General features: G+C 36.7%; 1 protein-coding gene across 1 annotated transcript in view; it reads right to left on the reverse strand.

Moving 5' to 3' along the window:
* The window catches only part of LOC141500465 (adhesion G protein-coupled receptor E3-like), an 89943-nt gene that overhangs the window by 32169 nt on the left and 38871 nt on the right, over positions 1 to 18903 (reverse strand). The window contains exons 7-8 of the mRNA XM_074203643.1: positions 1185 to 1210; positions 419 to 575 (exon numbers count right to left, since the gene is read on the reverse strand). Of these exons, the coding sequence (XP_074059744.1) occupies positions 419 to 575; positions 1185 to 1210 (183 nt within the window). The remainder of the gene's footprint in view (positions 1 to 418; positions 576 to 1184; positions 1211 to 18903) is intronic.

Here is an 18903-nt window from a genome sequence, read left to right on the forward strand (position 1 = left end):
AGTGCTTTCTGATTTCTGATCTATCTGGGTGAGGTAGCTAGAGTAGGAGGAAACAGTAGGGAGAATTGCCAGGAGGCAAGGCATTCATCATGAACAGGTTCAGCAATGGAGTAAAGGTGATTTTGTTATTTGGTATGAACTGGAGAAAACTTTCACAGGATTACAATACTGAAAGTCAATTATCTTTGCTCTAAACCCATTTATCCATGGTCTATATTAAAAATCTGTCCGAATATCCAATCAATGAATATTTATTAAACACCTATTACATGCCAATCATTTGCCAAGATTCATTAATTTGACCATGTGAGTCACTGAATGTTATACATTCACTATAGTATTCTGATTAATTGACTTTTCTATAGGATTGTTTGCTGTTTCACTGAGTAAATTAAATCTAGTGGCTATATGAACTCACCCAGGAAAGAGTTTTTCTGCAGTTTCTGGATCTCCTCAGAAGACTTGAGAGCAGCCTTTTCTAGGTCCATTAATAGTATTGTCACTTCATTTCCAATTTCTGTCTTGTTCTTAGTAGTCGAATGATTAAGAAATGATTCAAATTGGAAAGAAATATTCTTCAAGTGATAAGAAAAAATGAACAATTCCATAAGATTAGAACACCTGTTTAAGGCATGGCTCTGAGACTTGAACTAGGCTAGGAGGAAGGATACTGGAGTGGGAGAATCAGGAAGATTCTAAGATACTCAGTAATTTTGTCATTAGAGTATGTCAAGTAGCTTCTCTGGAACTTTTCCATATATGTTAAGTGTGTGCAATATCATATGCCTTACAGGAATGTTGCGTAGCTAAAATGAGATAATGCACAGGAACTTAGATCTTTAAATACTATATAATTACCAACTATTAGAAGTGGATGTGCATGACATTTTACCTGACTCTCATGGGGCCCTTCACTTTGGGATGCCAAACTGACCTGTTTTTGACCCCAAGCCATCTTTGCCTGATTCCCACTCTCTCTCTTTGAGCCTATCTCAGCTTTCTAAAATTCCATCCTTCTTTTCTGTCATACAATTTATCTTTTGCTTATTTCTGTATTTTACACCCTTTCCTTATCTGTCCTTTATCTTACCCCCATCCTTCCTCTCCCTTACCTCACTACCTTTACTTGCTTCCTATCTCACCTTTGCTTGACTTCATTTTCATTGTATTCAGTCATGACTCACCTTGTCATCACTATCGTTCCTGGGCTCTGTATAAGAGAGATAATAAGTAATAAGTAAGGCAGGATCATTAGGAAGACATGGATTAAATGTAGACCTTCTACTAATCCCCCCCCCCCCAAAGATTGTCTCAGGTTGATTTAAGACTAGTTTGTTTTGCCTTTATTTGTAAGGTACTTCTGGATCCTGGAGATGTTGGTGTGTAGCCCAGAAGTGTACTTATTCACATCTAGGGTCACAAAACCAGAAAGATCAGGGCCATTTGGGAAGTGAGATGGTGTTTTTTGTCTCCCAGATTAACTTGAAATTTTTCTTTACTGACTCATTCTAGAAAACTCTCCACTTGTGTCCTCTAACTTCTTCACAAATAAGAAGCAAAACCTTGCTCATGGTCTGTGTTTTTCCTCTCACTTCCATGTGGTTGTGGAGTTGAGTTGTGGTCTGAGTAAATGACCTGGACTCTGTCTTAGAACAATAATTATCAATTATATCTTGTTTGATTTTTTTATACTGTGGGAAACATTTTTTATCCTGTCTCTCAATTAATCCCAAACTATTTTCTGAGGCAGACAGTTCAGAGACTGTGGCTCCCATTTTATAGTTGAGAAAACTTAGGTAAAGAAAAAGTGTCTTTCACTATCTTTAAGAGACCTCAGAAGACATCTAGTCTGAATTCATTTCTGACTTAGTATTTCTTCCTTGACAAATGATTGCTTATTCCTTGCTTGAAAATCTATTGAAATGGAATCCCTGAAGCACAAATTTTTTAAAATTTATTTTTATTAAAGATATTATTTGAGCTTTACAATCCCCCCATCTTACTTCCCCCCCCCCCCCCCCCCCCCCCCCCCCCGGAAAGCAATCTGTCAGTCTTTACTTTGTTTCTGTGTTGTACCTTGATCCTAATTGGGTGTGATGAGAGAGAAATCATATCCTTAAAAAAAAAGACAAGAAGTCTAAGAGGTAACAAGATCAGATGATAAGATAACTATTTTTTTCTAAATTAAAGGGAATAGCCCTTGAACTTTGTTCAAACTCCACAGCTCCTTATCTGGATACAGATGGCACTCTCCTTTGCAGACAGCTCAAAATTGTTCCCGATTGTTGCTCTAATGGAATGAGCAAGTCCTTTAAGGTTGATCATCACTCCCATGTTGCTGTTAGGGTGTATAGTGTTTTTCTGGTTCTGCTCATCTCACTCAGCATCAGTTCATGCAAATTCCTCCAGGCTTCCCTGAAATCCCATCCCTCCTGCTTTCTAATAGAACAATAGTGTTCCATGACATACATACACCACAGTTTGCTAAGCCATTCTCCAATTGAAGGACATTTACTTGATTTCCAATTCTTTGCCACCACAAACAGGGCTGCTATAAATATTTTTGTACAAGTAATGTTTTTACCCTTTTTCATCATCTCTCCTGAAGCACAAATTAAAAATTAATTATAACATAAATAATCTAATCATAAAGAGTGAGTAGGTCAAAGAACAAGTATAAGGAACAATCAAAAATTTCATTAAAGAAAATAACATTGAGCTAACATATCAAAATTTGTGGATTGCAGTCAAAGTAATACTTAGAAAAAATTTTCATCTCTAAATATTTATATATGTAAAGGAAAGAAAGAACAGATCAATGAAATGAGCATGCAACTAAACCCCTCCCCCTCAAATTTAAATCCCCAATTAAATACTAAAATAGAAATTCTGAAAATCAAAGGAGAGGTTAATAAAATTGGAAGTCAAAATATCATTGAACTGGTTTTATGGAAACAAAAGGTAAACTATTGATTAATTTGGTTAAAAATAGAAAACTAAATTACCAAGCTCATTCTTTGGAGGAACTATTCTGATGAATGATGATCTCTGACTGTCTGTGCACTGGACTTTTCTACCTCTGGCCTCTGAGAAACTATATCAGCAGTTCATATTTTAATTCTTTGAATGAGTCAAATCTGAAAAATCATTTCATTGACCTAAGAAAACTTAGTTATGTATAGTGAATTTCTAGCTACATAATGAAAATAAACAACATCATTTTTACCCAGATTAGTAGGGGTTATTGTTCCACACCTTGAAAGTAATAAGTTGCCCTTCATTAAAGATCTTTCCACAGAGATTTAATGACCATTACCTTGGTCTATAGGTAGCTTTCTTGCTCATATATGAGCAAGATAGATGACCTGTAGCACCATAAGATCCAAGACTTAGAAATGGTTGGCAACATAGAGATCATTTAGCTCAACTTTTTGATTTAGTGAATGAGAATACTGGGTCCCAAAATGTTCAAAAAATTTGTCCAAGTTGATAGACATAGTAAATATCAGAATTGGGATTGGAATAGAAGTCTAGTGAATTTGTGGGAAGACATCTAATGAATGGTAAGCCTAAATTTACTTAAAAGTCAATGAAATCTTCTCTGAGACTTGATTCTTTCAGGAGATTAAAATTTGAACTTTTGTAACTTCTCAGAAGTTCAGGGATTACCTTTCATCAACAGTTACCTAACTTCTCTGTGAGTCACCATAACCTTCTGGCAGATGTACATCCATGGGGAAAATGAATGGTGGCAAGAGGAGCTGTGACCAACTACAACAATGCTGAATCCTTGTTGAGTAGTTTTTCCAAGTTTTTATTGCTTGTTCATCATTATTTGTTCTAAAGTATCTCATTTCATTTCATCTTTAGCATGACCTACTAATGGATCTGAGAAATTTGATTGTAAACATAGGGTCACCTGTTGTGATTTTGGAAAAGGCCCACTGTGATAGGGTTGATTGGGTTTGTTTTCTCCTTGGTAAATCCCTTTGCAAAGTTTTGATTGCTTTTCAAAGCCTAATTTGTCTATGTCTTTCTGGAACAGACAGAGAGCTTCTAAGTTATTATTTCTTTGAGTTCTAACTTCAGCCTCTGGAACTTCTCTGAACTAAGGGAGAGGGTATAATAATTTCTTTCTATCCCCATACATAAGAAAATTTTGCAGCTATAAAAATCAATGCAACTGGAAAAAAGAAGGAAGTTATTAAAGAGGAAAAATTTTACATCACTTCTAATAAATGATAGAAAATATTTTTATACATACATAAAAGTATTTTAATAAATATGTTTACATATATAATTCTATTCCATAGCAGTTTAATTTGAAACTGTGCTTCTTAAAGTTACTTTGCTCAAAACTTTGCTAATATAAATTGAAGTTCTGAGGAGTCATATGGAATAAGAAGTGTAAAAAGTGTAAACAAAGGCTGAAAAAGTAAGAAGTGTAAACAAAAGGCTGAAAAAAATAGATTTTCCATAAAGACCATAAGCAAACATGGGAGAAATGGTATAAGATTTACAACCATGAAATAAAATCACTAGGGAAAGAATTGGAAAAACAATAAATAACATAGGACAGAAAGTTGCACACCTTAAGTTTTAGAATAGACTAAACAAAAATCAATGATTCTGTGAGTTAACAAGAAATATTAGAACAAATTCAAAAGATTAAACAAAGAGGAAAAAGGAGAGGGGTCAGTCTTCTATCAGAAAAAATTGTCCTGGAAGAGTCAAGGAAAGATAATTTAAGAGTTGTCGGAATCCTTGCAAAATTGGATTAAAAAAAAAGAGCCTGGACACCATATTTCAAGAAATCATGATAAAAACTGGATCCATTAGAATCAAAAGAAAAAACCCCATTGATCTAAAGAAATATCTGCAGGAAGAGTCCTAGAAATTTTATAGCCAAAATCCAAATTTCTATGACTAAGAAAAAAATTCTGCTAGCAGCCAAAAAAAAGAGTTTAAGTACCAAGGAATCACAGAGTAACACCAGACATGATAGTGTTTACCGCAAACAAGAAGAGGTCTTGAAATAAAGCATTCTAAATGGTAAAAGTTATATGCCTTCATTCAAGAATAACTTCTTCAAAATTTACTACAATCCTACAGGAAGAAAAATGGAGTCTTTTTTGAATAGAAGACTTTCAGGAATTCTGCTGAAAAGATCAGAACTGAGTAGGAAGTTGAAATGATCATAAAGGTGGGGACAAAATGGCGATGTGAAGATATGATGCTCCTGGAGCTTTGTCAGAAACAACTTTAAATGAAGCCTCTAAACAGACCCTAAAGTGAGAGAACCCACAAAAAGCAGAGTGAAACAATTTCTCACAATATCTTGGAGGAACTTCAGAAAAGACCTGTCTCACATGAGTGAAAGAGGGGGATCTAGCCCAGTAAAGTGGGAGAACTGGGAAAACAGCAGAATCTTCTTAGCTACAGTGTAGTTCAGGTCCTGGATCACCAGACAGCAGTATAATAGACCAGAAGTAAGGGTCCCAATCCCAGCTCAGGAGACTGGTACAGCAGGCAGTACTGGATTGGGTTGCTCTAATGCAGGGAATAAATTGTGAGCACCTGAGACACCGGAGTGGAAAGTCAGGGACCTGACCCTTGCCCCACATCACAAAAAATTTGGAACTATACCATGTGCCCTAGGAACAGAGATTGATTATTGAAATGAGCAAAAACCCAAAAAGAACTTTAACCAAAGAATGCTACTATTCTGATAGAGAGGATAAAAACACTGTCTCAGAAGAGTAAAGCAGTGACCAAATGCCTACATGTAAAGCCTTGATGAATTTGCCTCAAATGCAAAAAGGCCTCTTAGAAGAGAACAAAAAGGATTCTATAAGTCAAGGAAGAGAGGAAGAAGAAATATTGAGGAAAAGAAATGAGTCATGCAAGAGAATTATGTAAAATTGACTGATGAGAACAATAAGTAAAATTGACCAATTGGAAAAGGAAAATTACTTCTCTGATAGTAAAATTGACCATTGTCAATTAGTAATTGGAAAAGGAAAGAAATTCATCTTAAAGTAAAATTAACAACTACAAAAAACCATAAAAGATAATTGAAGAAAATAAAACCTTAAAAACTAGAATTGGACAATTGGAAACGAAAGACTCCATGAGACACCAGAATTTCATCAAGCAATAACAAAAGGCTGAAAAAATAGAAGAAAATGTAGAGTACCTCTTAGGCAAATGAATTACCTGGAGAATAGATCCAGGAGAGATAATTTACAAATTATTGTTCTACCTGAAAGTCACAATCAGAACAAGAACTGGAAATTATCATGGAAAACTGGTCTAATAATCTAAAACAAGAAATTCAAATATAAGATTCAGGAACAACCTGGAAAGGAAAATTTATTTGTGCTGTTAGAAGATCCTATAGGAAGATGAAAACTAATATCCTAATAGTTAAAGAAGAAACAAGTGTCATTACAGAACCTTAATGTCTTCAAAGGATATTAAAGGAGGTATATAAGAAAAGAGAGGATCTGAAGATGTATTCCTGAACCTCCATTTAGGAGAAGGATTTCAGACCAACCCTCCCATATTCTGTGGAGTATTCCACTTTGCCTCAGCTACCTCTTTTTTTTTTTTTTTTTTGCTTTTGGTTGCCTGTTCTCCCACTGATAATTTTTTTCCAATACTCCCATTTTGGGGGAGGGAGAAAGGGTCCCAGAGCAGACATCCTTCAATGTCTTTATTTAGTCACAATTCCTCCTGATTCTATTCCTGTGAGTCTCTTCTCTTATTAATGAGTTCTTCCTAGATTCTCCATTTGGAAGAAGGATTTATAATCCAGCCATCTCCCATTTTTCTAAGATAGTTACTCAACCCCCACCTAAGTACATTCTTTTCTCATCTCTCTCTCTTTTTTTAGCAAGGCAAACAGGGTTAAGTGGCTTGCCCAAGGCCACATGGCTAGGTAATTATTAAGTGTCTGAGACTGGATTTGAACCCAGGTACTCCTGACTCCAGGGCTGGTGCTTTATCCACTATGCCACCTAGCTGCCCCTTTTTCTCATCTCTTTTTAGCACATCTTTCATTTGCTGTATCTTTTTCCTTCCCTTCCAATATTCTAAGCTCCCTGAGGGCAGGACCTGTCCTATTTTTTGCTCATATTTTTTAATTCCTATGACTTAATTACTGAAGATGTTTGTCCTTCATTCTCAAAGAAGACCATGACATCAGAGTGACAAGCACAGGAATTGGATTTGAGTGAGAGGGTGCAATGCTAAGTCACAAGTCTCACTTTCTCTTCTGGAGTCATCTGGGTTCAGTGGTCCGATATGAATCAGGACAATTGAAAATGGCTCTGGATGCAAGGCAATTTGGGTTAAATGACTTACCCAGGGTCACACAGATAGTGTCAAGTGTCTGAGGCTGGATTCAAACTTTTGTTCTCCTGATTCCAAAGCTAGTGGTCTGTCTACTGTGCCACCTAATTGCCCTTTCAATTAGCACTGAGTCTCAAATGTCTTAGCTCTTAGTATATACTAATTAACTTACTAGCTGTAGCTTCATTGGATTCTGAGTACTTTAAGTGGGGGAAGCAAAAGGAACATAGAAGGAATGCGTTTTTGTAGAAAGGGGAAAAGAAGGTGAAACTATTGATTCTCAAAACTGGTTTGTGAGAAGAATATACAATATGGAGGAAATGCTGAGAAGAGTGGGAAACAGGTGAATCAAATAAAGGAGTTTTGAATACACACAAACATAGTGTGTGTATGAATGAAACTCAATGAAGAAACAGATAGGCATAGGAAAGGGAGTCTGGTTATGAGGGAGGGTAGTATCATAGAGAGAACAGTCATAAACTAAACAATTTCCTGATCTTAAGGGGATATTGAAAGTAAAAAAAAATCAGTAATATCATAGAGTAGTATCATAGAGAGAACAGTCATAAACTAAACAACTTCCTGATCTTAAGGGGATATTGAAAGTAAAAAAAACCCAGAGAACTAAAAACCAATAGGTTATATATCATTTGGAAAATGACTGAACAAGTTGTCTGATGGAATATTTTTATGCCAAAATAAACAATGAAAGGGGCAACTTCAGAGAATCCTGGGAAATATGAACTAATGCAGAAAAAAGAGAGAAAGTAGGAGAATAGTATATACTATGAGAACAGTTGTAAAGAAAAACAGTTTGGTAAGTCTTAAGAACTCTAAACCATGCAGTGACAACCCTGTCCCCAGAAAGATCTATAATCAAGTATGTTGCCTACTTGCTTATAGAAGGTGATGGACTCCTGTTAAGTTCCAGTTAGACTAGCTGCTCAGGAAGTGTTAGGTTCCTGCCAGCTGACTTATCCCTACCCAGGCAAATGTTGAAGGGGCAGGAGACAAGGGAGACAAGGATGACAAGTTCTCCTAGTTCTCCAAGATCTCCAAGATCTCCAAGATCTCCATTTATTTACCAGAATACAAGTGCTAAAATATCCTCCCCAGTCCCTGGTCTACTCCCACTTCTGTGACACTCTTCAATCAACCAAAATAGTGCTCTGGTGCTTGAGGACACCAGGTGATGAAAGTTTAAAGTACTCCCACCCACAACAGTCCCTTGCATTCCAGTTGTAGTAAATATGCATTTTTGATGATAACCATTAGGTAGTTTTGTTTTGCTCAACTATGCTATTTATGCCATGTAAGTTGTTATAGGGTTCTCATTTCCTTCACATTTTTTTGTGTTCTATGGTTTTTTATTTTCATATTATAATCATCCTGTTGTGAAAGTAAACATAAACTCTTCTGCCCCTCCCACAAAAGACAGAGAAATCTCAAGAGAAATGAAGTGAGAGAAAAAGAAGGGTACTTCAGTCTATGCTCAGATTCCATTAGCTCTGTCTCTGGGATGAGTTGCCTTCTTTATCATAAATCCATCAGACAAGTTGCTTCAATATCTTTTCTCACAGTTGCTATTGTTAGCTGTATTTCCCTCCATCCTGTTCCTCCCCTTCCCATTTATTCTATTGTCTCTCTCCTTTCACATTGTTCCTCCTTGGAAGTGTGTTGTTTCTGATTACTAGCTCCCACAATCTTCCCTCTTTTCTACCACCTATTTTTCCCCTCCCCTCCCTTGCCCCCATCCCATCCCTTTCCTCTCATTTTTTCCCTCTAGGATAAGAGATTTCTATAACCTATTGAGTGTGTATGTTATTTTTTTTTCTCAGAGTCTTTTATGATGAGAATGAAGACTCACTCATTGCCCCTCACCTACCCCCTTCCACTCCATTGCAAAAACTATTTCTTGACTCTTTTATGTGAAATATCTTACCCCATTCTACCTTTCCTTTCCATTTCTCCTTGTACTTTCTTTTATCATCCATCAACACCATCTTTATATTATATTATACCATTATATTCAACTCCCTCCTGTGCCTTGTCTAAATGTGCTTCTTCTAATTGCTTTTATAAATGAGAAGTTTCATATGAGTTATCAGTATCATCTTTCCATGCAGGAATACATGCAGCTCAACATCATTAAATTCCTCATAATTAGTCCTTCCCATCTACCTTCTCTATGCTTCACCTGAGTCCTGTTGGGGATCAAACTTTCTGTTCAGCTCAGTCCCCTGTGTCATTGAAAGTCCATCTTTTCCCCTGAAGGAGGAAATTCTGTTTTGCTGGGTAGTTGATTCTTGGTTGTAAACTAAGCCCCTTTGCCTTCTGGAATAGCATATTCCAAGCCCTGCTAGCCATTACTGTAGATGCTGTTGATTGTAGCACCACAGTAGTTGAATTGTTTCTTTCTGGAAGCTTGTGGTATTTTCTCTTTGACTTGGGAGTTTTGAAATTTGGCTATAAGATTCCTTAGAATTTTTCTTTTGGGTTCTCTTTCAGGAGGTGATTTGTGGATCCCCTCAATTTCTATTTTACCCTCTGCTTCTAGAATCTCAGGGCATTTTTGCTGTATTATTTCTTGAAAGATATAGTCCAGGCTCTTTTCCTGGTTATGATTTTCAGGTAGCCCAATACTTTTTTTTAAAGATTTTATTTATTTTGAGTTTTACAATTTCTCCCCTAATTTTATTCCCCCCCGCCACAGAAGGCAATTTGCCAGTCTTTACATTATTTCCATGACATACATTGATCCAAATTGAATATGATGAGAGAGAAATCATATCCTTAAGGAAGAAACATAAAGTATAAGAGATAGCAAGATCAGACAATAAGATAGCAGTTTTTTTCCCTAAATTAAAGCTAATAGTCCTTGATCTTTGTTCAAACTCCACAGTTCTTTCTCTGAATACAGATTAATCCAATAATTTTAAAATTATCTTTCCTGGATCTGTTTTCCAGATTTTGGATCTCATTTTCCAGTGAGATATTTAACATTTTCTTCTAATTTTTCATTCTTTTGGTATTGTTTTATTGTTTTTTGATTTTTTGCAAAGTCATCATCTTCCTTTAGTTCCATTCTACATTTGAAGGAATTTTTTAGGTTTTTGCAAGGCAGATGGGGTTAAGTGGCTTGCCCAAGGCCATACAGCTAGCTAATTATTAAGTGTCTGAGACTGGATTTGAACCCAGGTACTCCTGACTCCAGGACTGGTGCTTTATCCGCTGCGCCACCTAGAACCCCCAGGAATTATTTTTTTTTAGAAACCGTTTTTATCTCTTCTAGCTGGCCAATTCTGGTTTTTAAGGCAGTCTTCTCCTCATTTGCCTTTTGGGTTGCTTTTTCCGATTGGCCTGAACTGGTTTTTAACATGTTATTTTCTTCAATGTTTTTTGTACCTCTTTCACCAAGCTGCTGACTTGTTTTTCATGATTGCCCACATTGCTCTTTTTTCTCTTCCCTGTTTTTCCTTTACCTCCCTTACTTGCTTTTCAAAGTCTTTTCTGAGCTCATCCATAGCCTGAGTCCATTTCCTATTTCTCTTGGAGGCTTTAGATGCAGAAGCTTTGCCTTTGTCATCTTTTGAATGTGTATTTTGATCCTTCATGGGACTAAAGTAATTTACTACCCTTCCAAGGCTTTAGGGGGTTTTGGGATACCTAAAGGGACCTTAATTCCTCTAAGGAGGCTCTGATTGCTCTCTTGTCTGTGTCCTGGTCTGTTGATGACCACAACCACTCTCTTCTGTCCTGGAGTTGAGAGGAAAGTCTTTGCTCCTCTATAGTAGTGGGGGACCCAGGCTGTGACCTGGATCTGAGTGTGGGCAAACAGCAGAAGAGACAGGAACAGCAGAGAGAGACCTCTGCAGTCTTTCCAACCCCTTTATCTTCTGTGGGTTGAGCACTCTGGAAATCCTGGGTGGCTCTGCAGATTCCTACTACAGGTTCCCACCACAGGGCTGTTCTGAGGCTGGTGCTGGCTGGGGATCCATGCTCACTGTGGTATGGCAGAGTTCTCTCATCACTCCTTCAAGCCTGGGTCAAAAGATCTGCAAACCACCCTCTCTGTCACAGATCCAGCCACCCCTAGGGACCCAGGTGCCCCATAGGCTGTTCCTGGAAGGTTGCAGCTGGTTTGCTCTGACTTGGCTGTGCTGTGGCTCTTTCCAACCCTGGTCCAGGTGAAACAGACCTTTTCTGTGGATCTTCTAAGATGTTTTGGACTGTGAAATTGTATCGCTCAGTTTTTCTCTGGGTTCTGCCCCTTTTAAATTTTAGCTACAGTCATAATTTGATGGCTTTTGTAGTTTTTTTAGGGACAAGTTTCTGGGAATTCTTGCCCTCATGCTGCCATTTTGGCTATACCCCCACATTTTTAATTAAGAGAAGACAATATTGTTTAAAAAGAAAGATTAATTCTTTTGCTTTTAATAAATATAAATCTCCCCATTCTATCAACAGCCACAAGATTGCACCAACATCCTGAAAGGGAATGATTCTCATGTTTTGGGGAAGTCTTTAGCATAACTGATAAGACCCAAAAATCCTGAGTCAGGAGGGGACACTCCTTATCTGATGGAAAAAATTGATAGAACTCCACCCCTAATGAACCAACATGAAGCACATTTTGAGTTGAGGGCCACTCTCTTGATGAACAAGTACAGGAGCATCTTTATCAGATTCTGATATGTTTATCTAGTTCTGTTTGCTCTTTATTAAGTGCAAACGTTGGAGACTAATACGTTAGTCTAATTCTGCTTGTTTCTTATTAGGACAAACTTTAGAGTTATTATGTGTTAGTTTAATTCTTAAATGGTTAAATGGGATATTTAGAGGAAAGGTGGGTATAGATGGTGATGTGGAAAGGTAGGAAAGAAAAAGAGAAGAGATATTTAAAAATTTAAAAACTGAAAAGAACAAGAAAAAAGGCAAGTAGGTGTACAATAGAGATTCATAGTTCTTAAAGAAAAAAATTTTTGCATTCTATTTTCTTTCTATGAAAATGATCTTGTTTGTTTTGTTTTGTTTTTGATTTATTCATTAAAAATTAAAAGAAATCAAGCAGGAAGTTTTCATTGGTTTTCACTATTATTTCCCTTGGAGTTTTTTGCTTATTTTTTATTTGTCCTAAGTTTCTTATTTTTGTTTTCTGTTTATCTGATTTTATAGCCTAGGCCATTAGAACTATAGTGGAATTTGTAACTGTAAGTCTTTTGGTTTTTGAGAGTGGGATGAACCAATAAAAGAGGTTAGTAGGGAAGCAAAGAAAAAGTCTGGGTACATAAGTTGAGAATTATCCTTTGATCTATTTTCATGGACTTTACTTATAAAAGGAATGGATTTTTCATTCAGTTCTTTTATTTTGTCTAGTCAAGATCCTTTGCCTCCATGCCTCCTTGCCCCAATGTAACATAGACAGACATGTCTTGAAAAGTTCAGAAGGTTTGAAATTTTCTGTCAGCATCATAATTTAGAAAAAACACCCCACATCTCTTGGTATCATAGAAGCTTTTGGGGAGGAAAATAACCCATTTGGGGGACTGATTCTGCTAGTTTGGAGAATGGATTCAGAACTAGAGCTACATTTTTTCTCTCATTGCTTCCTTTCTCATACTCACTGTTTTAATAAAATTGAAATGGATTCTTCACTTCCTTACACTCCAGTTTCCCTGACCTGCAATCTCTCTGAACTCCAACAATATGTGCTTGTTGAATTTTTACCCTTCCTTTAAAGGTCATTTCAAATGTCATCCCTTCAAAGAAACCTTCCCTGAACACTTCTTTTTTATATTGGCCTATCCCCTTAGACGTCAGCACTTTGGTTTACCCTCACTAATATCTTGTATCTCTCAAATTCTCTATACTTGACAACAAAAAGATTGAGGTTTTGTTTTATTTAGCTTTGGATCTCCCCAATACCAAGCCCAATAGTCCATGTGCAGAAGGTGCATTATAAATGATTGATTTGATTTGAACTGAATAATGCAAACTTGATATAACTTGAATTATAGTAGAATGGGAAGTGGGGTAGAGGCAAAGGCATGGGGTAAAGTGCCTTGCATAATGGAAGGCAATTTTGCACTGATGAGGCCACCAGAAATGACCCTTAATGATCTCCAAAGATGGAAACAGCAGGATGGAAAGTTTTACCAAGACAGGTGTTCCTACTGGCAGTTAGGAACTTCTTCTCTCCAGAAAGAAATTCATGGGCAGAGCCAAATTGGTGGCATAAGGGCAGGAATTCCCAGAAACCTGTCCCCCCAAATTCCAATACCTGTAGAATTATGACTAGCCAAAATTTAGAGGGGTAGAACCCACGGAAAGACTGAGTGATATAATTTCTCAGCTCAAGACAACTTAGAAGACACATGGGAAAGTTCTGTTTCATTGGGACCAGGAGTTGGAAAGAATTATAGTGCAGCTGTGCAGCAACTACACCACTGTACCAAATCAGCTCCAGTCTTCCAGGGACAGCCCATGGACCCCCTGGGTCCCTGAAGGCACCTAGGACCATGGCAACCGAGGTCCTAGGGGTGGTTTCCATACCTCTTGGTCCAGAGATCACAGCTTTAAGGGTTAGTGAGGGAACACTGCAGCATGGAGCCCAGAACAGTGCTGGCCTCAGAGCAGACCTCCAGTGGAAATCTGTGGAGCTACATAGCAACAACTTCTAGAGCACTCAGCCCACAGACGGTAAGGGGATGGGGAGAGACTGCAGAGGTCTCTTTGCTAACCCTGAGGTAGGACTCTGCTGCTATGCCCATATTCAGATCCAGGGTCTGGTCTGGGTCCCCATACTGCCACAGCAGAACAAGGACTCCCCTCACAGCTCCAGGGCAGAGGGGAGAGCATGTGATCATACACAGACTAGAGTACAGTCCAGGAGAATAGTAAGAGCCTCTCATAAGACCTTGAATGAATTGGGGTCTCAAGGGGATATCCCCCAAACCCCCAAAAGCTTTGGAAATGAAGTAAATCAGTCATGGACTGAGAAAATGAGCAAACAAGAGAAAAAGAAGAATCTAGCCATATAAAATCATTTTGATCCCATGAAGGATCAAAATGTACACTCAGAAGGTGACAAAAATCAAAGCTTCTGTGTCCAAGGACTCCAGAAAAATAAGGGCTCAGGCTATGGAAGAACTCAAAAAAGAATTTGAAAAGCAAATAAGGGAGGTTGAGGAAAAATTAGGAAGAGAAATGAGAGCTATGCAGGTTAATTATGGAAACCAAGTAAGCAACTTGGTGAAGGTAGTACAAGAAACATCGAAAAAAATAGCATGTTAAAAACCAGTTTAAGTCAAATAGAAAAAGTAGCCCAAAAGGCAAATGAGGAAAAGAATGCCTTAAAAAAGCAGAATTGGCCAGTTGGAAAAGGAGATTAAAAACTCTGAAGAAAATAGCTCTTCAAATGTAGAATAGATTAAAGGAATCTGATGATTTTGCAAGAAATCAAGAAAAAAATAAAGCAAATCCAAAAAATGAAAAACAAGAAGAAAATGTGTAATGTCTCACTGGAAAAACAATTGACCTGTAAAACAGATCCAGAAGGGATAATTATTGGACTACCTGAAAATCATAACCAGGAAAAAAAACCTAGACTTAATTTTTCAATAAATAATCCAGTAAAATTGTCCTGAACTCCTAGTAAAAGGGGATAAAATAGAAAAGGAGGGAATCTACCAATCAGTTCCTGAAAGACATCTTAAAAAAAACCTCCCTGAAATATTATAGCCAAATTTCAAAACTCCCAAGTTAAAGAGAAAATAATACAAGCTGCCAGAAAGAAACAATTCAATGATGGTGGTGCTGCAGTAAGGATTACCCAGGATCTGGCAGCATCTACATTAAGGGCTTGTAGGGTTTGGAATATGATAGTCTGGAATTCAAAAGAGCTTGGATTACAACTGAGAATCAGCAAAACTGAACATCCTCTTTCAGGGGAAAAGATGAACTTTCAGTGTAACAGGGGACTTTCAAACTTTCCTGTTGGAAAGACTAGAGCTGAACAGAAAATTTGATCTCCAAGTACAGGATTTAGGTAAAGCATAGAAAGGGTACATGGGAAGGACTAATTATGAGGAATTTAATGATGTTGAATTGCATGCATTCCTTAATGGAAAGATGATACTGATAACTCACATGAACCTTCTCATTTATAAAAGCAGTTAGAAGGAGCATATTTAGACAAGGCAAAGGAGGGAGTTGAATATAATGGTATAATATAGGATAAAGATAGTGTTAATGGATGGGAGAAAGGGAAAGAAGAGGTAGAACAGGCTAAAATATTTCACATAAAAGAGTGAAGAAAAAGATTTTGCAATGGAGTGGAAGGGGGGAAGGTGAGAGGCAATGAGCGAGTCTTATTCTCATCAGAAATGGCTCAGAGAAAAAATAATGTACACAATCAATATGATATAGGAATCTCTTATCCTAGAGGAAAAAATGAGAGGAAAGGGATGGGATAAGGTGGACAGGAAAAGGGGAGGAGGAGATTAGGTGACAGAACAGAAGGAAGATTGTGGGCATGGGTAATCAGACACAACACACTTCTGAGGAGAGACAATGTGAAAGGAGAGAGGCAATAGGATAAATGGGAATGGGGAGGAATTAGGATGGAGGAAAATACATCTAACAGTAGCAACTGTGGGAAAACATGCTGAAGCAACTTTTCTGATGGAGTAATAAAGAAGACAACTCATCTCAGAGACAGAGCCAATGGGATCTGAACACAGTCTGAAGTACACTTTTTTCCTCACTTCATATCTTTTGAGATTTCTCTATCTTTTTTTGGGGGGAGGTGGGTTTATGTCTGCTTTTATAGCAAGGTTATTGTAATAATATGAGAACAAATAAATAAATAAAATATAATATAAATAAGAAATAAAATATAATATAAAAATAAAATATAAAAAAGAAATTCATATCCAGGGATGCAGATACTATGGGACATTCAGCTTTCACACCATAATAAACATGAATTGGTGCTCCATACTCATTAATATCTGCAACTCAAGAGTGTGTGTGTATGACACATACTCAGTTAACTTAAAAAACATTTACCCTTTCAAGTATTAAAAGGGGAAAAGGGAAGCAAGGATAGAGAAAAGGAGGGGAGGGGGGAAAAGGGGAACTAACAAAAGGAAGGGAAGGGAAAAAGGGAAAGGGGAAAGAAAGGGGAGGGGGTGTTATCGGAGGGCAAACACACTGAAGGGGGTGGTATTCAGAAACAAAGTACCGGGGAATATGGATAAGGGGGGGAAAGGGGGAAAATACAAACAGAGGGAAGATAGCATGGAGGGCAATAAAAAATTAGTAATCATAACTTTGAATGTGAATGGGATGAACTCTCCCTTAAAATGTAAGCGAATAGCAGAGTGGATTAAAAACCAGAATCCTACAATATGCTGCTTACAAGAAACTCATCTGAAGCAGAGAGATATATACAGAGTAAAGGTAAAAAGTTGGAGCAAAATATATTTTGCTTCAGCTGAAGTGAAAAAAGGAGTAGCAATCCTTATCTCAGACAAAGCAGCTGCAAAAATAGATAGTACTAAGAGATATAAGGAAGGAAACTTTATCCTCCTAAAAGGTACCATAGACAGTAAAGTTATTTCAATATTGAATATATAAATAAATAAATATGCACCCAATGGGATAGCATCCAAACTTTTAGAGGAGAAGCTGAAAGAACTACAGGAAGACATAGACAGCAAAACTCTACTAGTGGTAGACCTCAACCTCCTGCTCTCAGAGCTAGATAAATAGATTCATAAAATAAACAGGAAAGAATTTAAGGAGGTAAACAGATTGTTAGAAAAACTAGATATGGTAGACTTATGGAGGAAATTGAATGGGGATAGAAAGGAATATACCTTTTTCTCTGTAGTACATGGAACTTATACAAAAATTGACCATGTACTAGGACATAAAAACCCAATGATCAACTGCAGAAAGGCAGAAATAGTGATTACATCTTTCTCAGATCACAATGCAATAAAAGTCATATGCAATATTGGGCCAAGGAGATATAGACCCCGAACTAATTGGAAACTGAATAACCTCATTTTAAAGAATGAGTGGACCAAAAAACAAATTATAGAAAAAATTAATCATTTTATCCTAGATAATGACAATAATGAAACAACATATCAAAACCCATGGGATTCACTCAAAGTGGCTCTCAGGGGACATATTATATCTTTAAATGCTTACATTAATAAATTAGAGAAAGAGAAAATCAATGAACTAAATATGCAACTAAAAAATTTAGAGAAAGAACAAATTAAATATCCCCAATTAAATATCAAATTAGAAATTCTAAAAATTAAAGGAGAAATGAATAAAATCAGAAGCAAAAAAACTATTGAATTAATAAATAAAACCCAAAGTTGGTTTTATGAAAAAACCAATAAAATTGATAAACCTCTGGTCAATTTGATTTAAAAAAAGAAAGAAGAAAACCAAATTGCTAGTATCATAAATGAAAAAGGTGAGCTCACCACCAATGAGGAGGAAATTAAAGTAATAATTTGAAATTATTTTGCCCAGCTCTATGCCAATAAATTTGATAATCTACGTGAAATGGATGAATATTTACAAAATAAGTTGCCCAGGTTAAATGAAGAGAAGATTAAATACCTAAACAACCCTATCTCAGAAAAAGAAATTCAACAAGCCATCATTGAACTCCCTAAGAAAAAATCTCCAGGTCCTGATGGATTCACACATGAATTCTACCAAAGATTTAAGGAACATTTGGTTCCAATTCTATATAAACTCTTTGGAAAAATAGGGAAAGATGGAACTCTGCCTAACTCTTTCCATGTAACCAATATGGTACTGATACCTAAACCAGGAAGAGTTAAAACAGAGAAAGAAAATTATAGACCTAGCTCCCTAATTAATATAGACACAAAATTCTTAAATAAAATCTTAGCAAAATGATTACAAGTCATCACTGGGATAATACATTATGATCAAGTAGTATTTATCCCAGGAATGCAGGATTGGTTCACTCTTAGGAAAACTGTTAGTATACTCAATTATATCAACAACAAGGCTATCAGAAATTACATGATCATATCAATAGATGCTGAAAAAACTTTTGACAAAATACAGCACCCATTCCTACTAAAAACACAAGAGAGTGTAGGAATAAATGGACTGTTCCTTAAAATAATTAGCAGTATCTATTTGAAACCATCAACAAGAATTATATTCAATGGGGAGAGGCTAGAGGCATTCCCAATAAGATCAGGGGTGAAACAAGGATGCCCGTTATCACCACTACTATTCAATATCAATACTAGAAATGTTAGCTTCAGCAATAAGAGAAAACAAAGAAATTGAAGGAATTAGAATTGGGAAGGAAGAGCCAAAACTCTCACTCTTTGTAGATGACATGATGGTTTACCTAGCAAATCCCAAGAAATCATCCAAAAAACTATTGGAAACAATTAGCAATTTTAGCAAAGTTGCAGGTTATAAAATAAACCCTCATAAATCCTCAACTTTTCTATATATGTCTAGCAAGATACAGCA

This window comes from Macrotis lagotis, chromosome X (assembly GCF_037893015.1).
Source record: "Macrotis lagotis isolate mMagLag1 chromosome X, bilby.v1.9.chrom.fasta, whole genome shotgun sequence".
Classification (NCBI taxonomy): domain Eukaryota; kingdom Metazoa; phylum Chordata; class Mammalia; order Peramelemorphia; family Peramelidae; genus Macrotis; species Macrotis lagotis.